This window comes from Clarias gariepinus, chromosome 28 (genome assembly GCF_024256425.1).
Source record: "Clarias gariepinus isolate MV-2021 ecotype Netherlands chromosome 28, CGAR_prim_01v2, whole genome shotgun sequence".
Classification (NCBI taxonomy): domain Eukaryota; kingdom Metazoa; phylum Chordata; class Actinopteri; order Siluriformes; family Clariidae; genus Clarias; species Clarias gariepinus.
Genome location: NC_071127.1, coordinates 1,414,259 through 1,425,000, shown reverse-complemented (window position 1 = coordinate 1,425,000; position 10,742 = coordinate 1,414,259). Strand labels below are relative to the sequence as shown.

The window sequence follows — 10,742 nt, the reverse complement described above, 5'->3', positions numbered from 1 at the left end:
TCTGTGTTATTATTGTATAAACACACACACACACACACACACACACAGACCTGTAAATCCTCCCGGAATCACACAGGCGCTGCTCGCGTTTTCCTTCGTGGGCGCCGCCATCTTGTCTGTTCTGTCAAACCGGAAACCGGAAGTCCGAGGCTCGTGGGATCTGTAGTTCTGTTCCGGGTTGTAGTTCAGTGAGTCGCTCTGAGGAGATTTCAGAGGAGTTTAATAACAAACTGCACAGATATAATCAGATAATTTACGTGTTTTTATTCTGATTATTAAAATAAACAGTTTGGAGATGATTCAGTAGAGTTATAGAGTCAGAATGTGTCTCAATATTCACTTTATAGACAAGAGAAATGTTAAAGACTTGACTGAAATAATGAACATAAAATATACTCATTTATTATTATTATTATTATTATTAGCCCGGACCATACAGTATCACCTTCAGGTGGAGGTGTGTTTTATACCAGAGCTCCAGTGGTGATGGTGAGATGAAGCCTCATGTGCTGCCATCTAGTGGACACATGTTGTGTAGCAAATAGACTTACAACACACTTCATATGGACATAATGTGGAATCTACAGGACAGTATATAATACTGCATTCAACAGTTCTCTGTGTGTGTGTGTGTGTGTGTGTGTGTGTAAAAATCCTTTTTGAAAAGGAAATGTTTGTGAATATAACTATCAGGGAGAGTGCAAAAACTCTTTCTCTAGAGTCTAGTGTCTGTGTGATAAATATATCAAATTTAATAGGAAATAAAAGTTTTTTTGTTAATATACTATTTATTGGGTATTTTTCCACCACCTAGGCTAAGACACAAGACATCTGGGGAGACATGAAGCCTGTCCCAGGGGACACATGATTATATTTACACTTACATTTAGGCATGTGGCAAAAGCTCACTGGGTTACTAACTATAACTCCTGTAACTTTAAGTACCATCACACACACAATGTTGAGAAGGGTGTTTGTTGTTTGGGCTGAAAATTTGGGAAACCCACTAAGCACAGGGAGAACATGCACACTCCACACACACACACGAGGTGGGAATCGAACCCAGACCCTGGAGGTGCAAGGTCACAGTGCTAACCACTACACCACCATGTCACCTTTCTCCACCTTTATTCCTTCTTCTACTTCTCCTCTTCTTCCTCCCACCCTTTCACATTCTCCTGCTTATGTTCAGAGTTTGGCTTCAGTTCTGGAATCCTAGAAACAGTGTGCGAGGCTCTGGTTGCCAAGGTAACGGAGGTGTCGCTCAGCCTGAGAGACTGAGTTCTAGAACTGAACAGTTCTGTAACAGAACATGACCCAGAACTCTGTGTCCTGTATAAGGACTGAAGGTCATATCATATTTAGCACACACACACACACACACACATATCACATAACAAACATTATTCAGTCTGCTTCACTTCGGAAGTGACATAAAACAATGACATCACACAAAATTATGTTTATTATAAAGCGAGAAACTTTACTGCAGAAAAAAAAATCAAAAACAAACAGGAAGTCGAGTACAGACACAGAGTTGTTGTACACGCTGCCCCACCCTGTGTGTGTGTGTGTGTTTATTACGGGTCAGGGCTGCGTCCCAAATCACCAAGGATACACTACATAGAGCTGAAGACGGATGACTGGGACAGGACCGTCGTCTGCACACGTACAACACGTCTACACCAGTCTGTATACACTGCATCATCATCATGTGTGTATGTGTGTGTGTGATTTAAAAACAAAACAACAGTTCTCATGAGATGTAAACACACTAAACCTGCACCTGTTCCACACACACACACACTCACACACACTTATGTACGTGCATGACGGTTGTCATGGAAACATGTCTGGAATGATGTCATTGTCTTGGCGTGCATGAGAGACTAGGTAATTTCCGCAAGCTTACCCTGACTAGCACGCTAACGCTAGGAGCGAATCCGAGAAGCTCCAGGTGAGTTTAATACTGTAAAGAAGAGGCGTAATTATTATTATTATTATTAGAGATAACACAATAAACGACTGAGTGTGTGTGTGTGTGTGTGTGTGTGTGTGTGTGTGTGTGTGATGAGAAGCGTCTTACAGAACCGCCTGATTAAACCTGCAGTCAGACACGTACCAGTACGATAAAGAGTGTGTGTGTGTGTGTGTGTGTGTGTGTGTTCGAACCAGGTGCAGACGGTTAAAGAGTTTTTTATATCTTAATGCGGAAGGCGGTAGAGTTTGCAGCAGTGGGCGGAGTCTCTGTAGTGGCTGAGCTCTGATTAGACGATTTAAACAGAGCCTTCAGGATGGTCTGAGGATCGACTTCAGCTGAGCTGGAGCGAGGTGTGGAGCGCGTCACGGCCGAGGACGGAGTGTCCTTCTTACCGGGGGAGTCACTCAGTCTCCTGTACAGAGAGACACAGGAACAGGGACAGGGAGAGAGAGAGAGAGAGAGAGACGGAGAGACAAGGGAGAGGTTAGCAAAAAGTATCATAAGAATAGAGCTCACACAGTGTGAGGCGACATGCAGTAACACACACTCACAGCAGGATGGGCTGATCTGACGTGATGACGCTGCCCTGGATGTGCAGGTTACACTTCATCGGCTGACCTGTAGGAGGAAACGACAACACACACACACACACACACACACTTCGGGTTTACACAATATTCACCAGAGTGTTGTTTAACAATACATCAGGTCTGATGTGTCATATAAACTCTGTGTTTATTCTCACATAAATTAATTTAAAATAAATCAGTAACGACTCCGTAATGAGTCTCTGTAGCTCGTCTATGTGTGTGTGTGTGTGTGTGTGTGTTACCATCCAGACAGCGGTTGTTGTATTTCCTGTAGGCGCTGATGGCGTCGTCTTTCCTCACAAACACGACCTCAGCAACTCCAACCTTCACCAGACGAGCTCGCTTCAGCGCTCCACACACACAGAACAGCTCCTACACACACACACACACACACACACACACACACACACAAAAATACACACACAGAAAGTGAGTACAGTCACACAGACAGGGACATGTGTAAAGTGTGTGTGTGTGTTAGATGTACCACTATGTCCTCCTCTGTGACACGCGGGTGGAGATTATTCACTGTGATTTTGGTTCCCTCTAATGGACTGAACACCGGCTACACACACACACACACACACACACACACACACACACAGAGGAAGAGATTAGTAAGGGTTTATAACATTATTTGTGCTTCAAAGTGTGTGTGTGTGTGTTACCTGTGCAGGCTGAGCGCTGGAGTTGTCAGGAGTCTGCGCAGGTGGGCGGGGAGTAGAGCGGGTGGGGGCCACTGCAGCGGCGGTCACGGAGGGGACAGGGGGCGGAGCCTGGTACGAGTCATTCTTAACCACCTTGGTGATTGGAGTAGAGACAGAGAAACCGCCGCCCACCTGGAGAGGAACGGGAGAGGAGGAGGGGGGGATAAGAGACTGTGGTTTACAAACTCAGTTCTTAGTATCCCATAATGTGTGTGTGTGTGTGTGTGTGTAGGTGTGTCTCACCCGTGTCTGAACCAGGTCATTGGTTGTAGTGAACTTTAACTGTTTATTAGGAACCACAGCTGGTGGCTCCTCCTCCTCCTCAGTGGAAGCACTCTGTACACACACACACACACACACACACGTTATTATTATCCACAGCCGTTATCTCACACAGCAATTATGGGAAGCCATCAGGGTTAATCTGGGTCAATGGATTGATTTGCGTTAACACATCAGTGAGGTGTGTGTGTGTGAATATAAACTACCTGAGCTGCTTTGCTTGGTACATTGATGCGAATCCCGCTGGTCATACCGACAGGCCTCTGCTACACACACACACACACACACACAGAGAGAGAGAGATAGAGAAAGAGAGGGGGAGGAGTTACTCTTATAATGTAAGACGTATAACAGGAGGTGTGTGAGTGAGAAAGCGTGTGCGTGTGTGCGCGTGTGTGTGAGACGCCTCTCCACTCACCTGGATAGTTTTGGTGATCTTGAGCGGCGCTGTAGCTCCCTGACCCAGCAGTGACGACACACTCCTCTTCAGGCTCAGCCTATCACGCGCATCCACCACCTTGGTGATCCCGCCCCTGGGTTGTATGGCCACGCCCACTCTGGTGCCGAGCCCCGTGTTGGAGGGGAAGGCCCTGCCGGGACCGGTGACAGTGTTCTGGATGTGGATGTGTGGGATGGGGCTCAGGGAGGCGGCGCTCGCTAACGGGGCGTCCTGGACCTGCTGCTGTTTACGAGAGTTTATAGTCTGTCTGGCGTCCTGCACAGCGCTCACGGCGCCCCCTCTGGACTGGATACGGAACCGCGCGTCCTTCTGGCCCAGCTTCTCCCGCGCATCCTTCACCTGGAACGCTGGAGAGAGAAAGAGGGGAACACATGGTGTTGGATACACACACCGTCAGGGTACACACACACACACACTTAGGGTGTTCGTGCTCCGTTACCTCCGGATCCTCCGAGTCTCTGTCTAACGTCAGTCGTGCCGATCTTCTGACGGGCGTCAAACGTACGGCCTATAAGTCCCGCCCCTCTGCCTGCTGAGCCGCCGCCTCTTCCTGTTAGCCCCGCCCCTCTGCCGAAGGTGGGCCTGCAAGAACAGAAGAGTTTATTAGGGCGAGGGATCACACACACCTGAAGCTGTCTGTCAAGCGTCCGTACAGCTCTCACACACACACACACACACAGATCTCTAAATAGAAGTGGATTCAGAAAGGTGTGTGTGTATAATCCGTGCACAATGCACACACTCCTCCATTTAGAGATATGTGTTGTGTTTGATGTCAAAGTGAACAAAGGTGCACACACACACACACAAACCCACACACACTGTGCAAAGAATAGAAGACCTGGAGTGACCTGAAATAACCCTACCGTGGAGTGGGCTAAACTGGTTCTTCAACACACACACACACACACACACACACACACTACAGACTCACATCATCTTTTAGCCCATTCACACTGATAAAGTGGGTCTTTATTTTAAAAAGTGTTCCTTTACTTTATATAACTTTGTTGTTTTAGCTTCTTAAGCTAATGAGAATAATCTGTGTAAAACAGTAAGGCTAACACCCTCGAGCTAACCGTAAACACAAACGTTGTTTTCCCACCCGCTTTCCGACATGTTCCCTATCCTGCGCTGTGATTGGCTCGTGCGCGCTAACATCCTGCGTCGTGATTGGCTCAAACGAAAACGCAGCCAATCCTCAAACAGAACACTGTATCTGACGGAATACGGTTGGGATTCTAACAAAATACACCTTCGACATGTGCACGCGCAGCGTACCCTATACTAACCAATCGCTGCGCAGGATACTGCACGAGCCCTCGTCTCGGCCAATCGGGTAACAGAATACTGGCCGGTTGTTTGCTAAGCAGTTAGCGACTACAAAAAAAAATACGAGAAGGTTTTTTTTTCCTCCGTTCACTATAGACAAACGATTTAACGTGTAATAAACATTTACAGCGTTTAAAGGTGAAGATAATCGCCTGACTGACAGAAAGTGAAATACCTTTTAAGGCCTCCTCTGGTGTTAAAATTGCGTCGGCGTATTAATTCGTCCAGAGAAACGTCCGCCATCTTCGTCACGGCGAATCCGGGGACGAAAGTGCGCATGTGCGGATTGAGGACGCTTGAGGCGAGGAGGGAATCGCGCATGCGCAAAAGACAAACGAACAGATGGAAGAAACGTGAAAACGACTTGATTAAATTACGAGAACGACGAAGTAGTGGAGTGTGTGTGTGTGTGTGTGTGTGTGTCGTTATGTAACGACAGGATCTAATTGAATTCAGAAAAATTATGAAATGAATAGTTAGAAAAAGAATTAATACAACCACCACCACTAATAATAATAATAATACATTATACATTATAGTGAAAAAGGTGAAAGTCTTTGATTCAGTAACAGGAATAATAAAACACACTTCAAAAACATATCTGATTTAGAGTTAGACTCCTTCTGGGCCTGAACTAGAGTCAAGAGAATCATGTTTCAGTAGCGCAATTTTAAAAAGAAATGGCATTAAAAAGTGTAAGAAAGTAAAATCTCAGATACAAGAGCAACTCCTGGAGACGAGAAATCAGTACCTAAAACCTTGAGGGTGAAAAAACACAAACGTACATGCTGAAGTCTAAACAGAAACCATAATGTGTAAACTTCACACAGCAACAGCTTGATATTATTAATAAGACGAATGATAAAGTAAATCTCTCACTTGTTACTCTGGTGTAAGATAAATGTACAGTAGAAGTGATGATAAGGCTGGACACGAGGACCTTTTTGTTGTGACTGGAACATTTCTGGTGAAGATGTGTGTGTTGTGAACTGAAGGCCTTTGGATTGAGATCACACTCACTGTTCAGACAGACACTGAAATTCCTTGCACAAATGTTTCTGTAATGTAGAGAAACAACTAAAAGGGTTTTAAATCTATTTACCTGATACCCCTGAAACAGATCTCAGTGGTTTAGATTTTGGGCTTGAGGTTAAAATAGAACACACTGTATTGAGGATGTTGTCTGCATTACATTGTTAATCATAAATTCATACATACAGTACACTTTTTATTACAAAACGGCACACTTTTCTCCAGACAGTAGATTGGCTGCTTTATTACAGACGTCAAAACATAGATTCAAGATTTAAAAGCTCCAAGAAAACTAATAATGTGAGAAAAGGTCAAAGAGTTTAAACGTTTATTGTTAATTCTGTAAAATGTGCCCATGTGTCCTGATTCTTTCTTTTATCATCAGTGAGTGAAAATTTGTTTAACCCCAGTCTCAGCAAATGTGTTACGATGATTAATGACCACACTTACATTTAAAATTAAAAAATAGAGCTTCTTTTGTGCAAGACACTTTTAAAGGCTATCTTAAAAATAATGAGTTGCTTTTTCTGTATGCATGTAGAAATTTTTTGAACAACCTGTACAACCTTTTTCTTGAGGGCATACAAATGCCCTCCCTTATGAATTTTTGCCTTAATAATTTTATTAAGGAGTTGCATGTACCTTCTGAAGCCGTTCAAAAATCTTTGGTGCCAGTAAAAAGACAAGTGAAGTTTACAATGTTTTGCAATTTTTTGCATTTTGCGTCACAAGAATGTTAGCAAGAATAAAAGGGACCCACTTTCAATTTGAAAATGAGGGAAGAAATCATTACCAAAAAAGCCGCCGGTGCCGAGAGGAATCACAAATTAAGGTTAAGAAAGGTTTAATGTTTATTTATTATATTTTTTACTCCATTTCCATGTGTTTTCTAAATGTCTAAATTGTTTTTATATGTAAAAATAAGATTATAGTGTTGGAAATTGGTGATATTAGTCATATCTTTGAGTGGCTGAAACAGTTTATCTGCATTTATATTATTTCCTGTAATAAAATGCGTTTCACAACACGAAATGTCGTTTATATTCGTAGTTTTGCTGTACAGTATACTGTACGAATCAGGATTTTTTTTTTTGCGCCTCCAGTCCAGCTGGTGGCGCCAAAACATTATAACGCTAGCGTTCTAGCCAAGAAGATGGGGAGAAATACAACAAACGTGAACTAACGCGTATTTATTTATTTATTTATTTATTTATGTTTTACACGACAGTTTAATAATATGTATTTATTACATTAAACACTGGAATACTTAACTAGGAAGCACATATCACATCAGATTGATGTTAGTTTTAAAATTAAATAAAGATAACATGTTTAAAGTCTGTTTTTAAACAGAACAGAGGCCAGGACCAATCAGAGTGCGGTATTCGTGTGACGTCACGTATAACCCATAACGCACCACTGTCTCAATGTAAAAAAACACAGATATCCGTGTATTTATTTCCACATAGTTTGACTACAATCCTGTACTTTTGTGTGTTTTTAGTAATTATATATTGTGTGTGTAGTGTGACTGACAGAGTGTGAGTTTGTGGAAATCATGGTGAGTGATTGAGCGGTCGTGTGAGAGCTCACCGTGAGCGGGCAGTGTAGTGCACACTGCCACACGCCTGTCTAACCCGGAAGTCGGCATGCCTTAAACTGATGAGTAAGGAAAATAACGATGCGGGGTGACGCCCGCGTCCTCGTGCATGTTCACGAGATGAATTTTTGAACGGGTACAGGTCTGTCTGCTGAGGTGACTCGTCTACTTCACGAGATGCCTCGCGGATCTGGGATCTGCCCCGATACCCCCTATAAGTGTATCAAAAAACAGATCAGGACCGGTGAGAAGAGTGTTGGGTTTGAGGGTATGGGTGTAAAGTGCTCTTTATTACAATAGGAGTTTATTATACACATAATCTAATGCGCAAGTATGTAATGCCAATATAATAAGACCCTTGCTGTTTGTACACACCTGCAGAATACATGAGCAACAATTACAGATAGATATACAGATGTATGAAGAGATTCAACTAAATAACATGAGTAGGAATAAATAGGTAATAACTTTACACATGAACTACACACAGTCTCTATATAGATAGATTGTTTTAAATGTACATATCTAAACAGTCTATTCCAGAGATTACGTACCAGATTGTTTAGAGTATACCTGCCTCTTGAGGCCTGTATTTACAGAATACTTCTGTTTTGTGAGAGCATGCGAGGTCATTAATAACCTACTCAGTATGTATCTTATATAAGGACATATGCTGCCATGTCATGTATATTTATATGTAGGTCAGTAAAGTTCCAGCAAACAAACAAACAAAAAGAACCTGGTGAAATATACTGTAGATGTTGCAACAGAACCTTGTTTTCTGTCTATACGTGTGAGAGCTCACCGTGAGCGGGCAGTGTAGTACACACAGCCACACGCCTCTCTAACCCCGGAAGTAGGCATGCCTTAAACTGATGAGTAAGGAAAATAACAATGCGGGGTGACGCCCGTGTTCTCATATTCATGAGATGAATTTTTGAATGGGTACAGGTCTGTCTGCTGAGGTGACTCGTCTACTTCACGAGATGCCTCGCGGATCTGGGATCTGCCCCGATACCCCTTATAACTGTCAAAAAACAGATCTGGAAAATGAATGATGGGATAGTAGGTGTGTGTTATGTTTGGTCAGTAGTGGTTTATTAGTTTCCTTTAAGAGCTCACCTCACATGGAGATGTTCCTTCTACAGGGAGCTACAGGTCTCCAGAGTCAGTGCTGTGTAACACTCAGAGGGAAAGCTTAAAGACTGTTTATAATGGCTGTAATGTCTAAACGATTAATTAGTGCAGTAAATATAACTATGGTCGCTGTGGGTGGGCGGGGTCACAGCGGACAGGCGGCGTCACTCAGTAAGCAGGTCTACACCATCTTGGAGGTGCTGTGACCCACTGTGGGCTCATCTAATCTCGACCACAGTCCAAATAGAGAGTGTGCTTTATATGGTGTGCATGCGTGTAGTTTATGTGTATGTCTAGCTACACTTATATATATATATATATATATATATACACACACACACAACATTCAAGAGTCTTATTATTATATGTACTTTGTGGTTCTTACTTTGTTGACCCATTGCAAGAATGATAGGATAGAAATGGGGATAGGTGTATTTTAAAATGTGAAATATATAAGAAAACTAGAGAAGATACATTAAAGTGTAGTAAAAATACAAGTAAGGGTAGATTTAAAAGAAAGTAATTATGAGAGATAGAAAAATAGCTGACCCATATTCTAATTGGAAAAAAAACATCTAATAAGATAAGAAGCTAAAAATAATCTGCTGATCTTTAATGTAATCAGTGATATTATTATTATTTGAGGTTGAAGCCCACGTACATGTCTGTGTGTCTCTCTGTACAGCAGAACTCTCTGTCTAACTTATTAATACAAAGAAATCCCATTCTGTAAGGTTGAGTATCTTACGCCTTGTTTACACTAAGTTGTCCTTCTTTGGTGCTCAGACAAATACACTCCCTGTTCGGTAATCGGAGAGTGAATCACAGATGAGAAATGGAAAAAGTAGATAAAAGGATAAAGATGAAGTTTTGTCTTAAAACCACTCCAGCGTGTTAAAATTCACTCATACCACTTCAGCGCTGTTATTTCAGCCAAAGTGAAAATATGAACTAATCCCAGTCAAAATATTCACTTTATCTTTTCTAATTAATATCTATTGGTGCAGGTGTTTGTTTACATTGAGACAGTAGCGCATTAGTAGATTATTTTACAGTAGATTATTAAATCCCACACATAACTGTTCATAACATCACTTTTACTCCACATTTAGATTCACTGATGGTGCAGATTAAACTTCAGGTGGAGATCTAAGGACTGCAGGAGATTCAGTAAAGTCTAGACAGACAGTTTTGTGTGATGCTGAGACAAAATCTGGCTGGACAGATGGACAGACAGATGTTTCTGAGACTGGTTTCTGGTCCTCCAGTGTATGAGACATAAAGATATCACTGACATAGCGAGTTCTGACCCAATGTACAGACAAAACCTTTCATTAATTTGTATATACTGTATGTAAACACAGATTAGTTTATAACTCTAGTGTAAGAGTGTTATTACAGATGATCCTCCTCAGAGTAATAAATGTGGTGTTTATTAATATAAATTCACTAAACCCTGCTGCAGATGATGATTATAATTACACACTGTGTCAGATCACAGCCTGCATTATTATCTTATTCCCTCATAACCCTGAGACATTTCCCAGAGTGCACCGCGGCCCGTGTAGCCCCGCCCCCCAGGCTCCGCTTTATCTCTGATCCCACGCAGGCGGACACACGG

The 10,742-nt window shown here is 42.4% G+C and overlaps 2 protein-coding genes and 2 non-coding genes across 5 annotated transcripts in view; 2 read left to right on the top strand and 2 right to left on the bottom strand.

Annotated features, from left to right (window-relative positions):
- rrp7a (ribosomal RNA processing 7 homolog A) overlaps window positions 1-168 on the bottom strand; it is a 6,310-nt gene extending 6,142 nt beyond the window's left edge. Inside the window, exon 1 of the mRNA XM_053490286.1 lies at window positions 51-168. Within this exon, the coding sequence (XP_053346261.1) occupies window positions 51-111 (61 nt within the window). The 5' untranslated portion in view covers window positions 112-168. The remainder of the gene's footprint in view (window positions 1-50) is intronic.
- Window positions 169-2,053: 1,885 nt separating this feature from the next.
- poldip3 (polymerase (DNA-directed), delta interacting protein 3) lies at window positions 2,054-5,631 on the bottom strand. Of its 2 annotated transcripts, none has more exons than XM_053490266.1 (10): window positions 5,528-5,631; window positions 4,460-4,602; window positions 3,979-4,367; window positions 3,767-3,826; window positions 3,522-3,614; window positions 3,240-3,410; window positions 3,059-3,136; window positions 2,814-2,943; window positions 2,533-2,599; window positions 2,054-2,393 (listed from the first exon to the last, which is right to left on the bottom strand). In XM_053490266.1, the coding sequence occupies exons 1-10, from the start codon at window positions 5,629-5,631 to the stop codon at window positions 2,198-2,200; spliced, it is 1,431 nt and encodes a 476-aa protein (XP_053346241.1). In that variant the 3' UTR covers window positions 2,054-2,197. The 2 variants fall into 2 exon arrangements, with proteins under 2 accessions (XP_053346241.1, XP_053346242.1); XM_053490267.1 differs by having other exon boundaries at window positions 3,767-3,823; window positions 5,528-5,622.
- A 2,402-nt stretch (window positions 5,632-8,033) lies between these two features.
- Window positions 8,034-8,188, top strand: LOC128516233 (U12 minor spliceosomal RNA). Its single transcript, XR_008356759.1, has one exon. It is a non-coding gene; the product is annotated as a U12 minor spliceosomal RNA (small nuclear RNA).
- Window positions 8,189-8,846: 658 nt separating this feature from the next.
- LOC128516234 (U12 minor spliceosomal RNA) lies at window positions 8,847-8,997 on the top strand. The gene has a single exon (XR_008356760.1). It is a non-coding gene; the product is annotated as a U12 minor spliceosomal RNA (small nuclear RNA).
- Window positions 8,998-10,742: the final 1,745 nt, after the last annotated feature.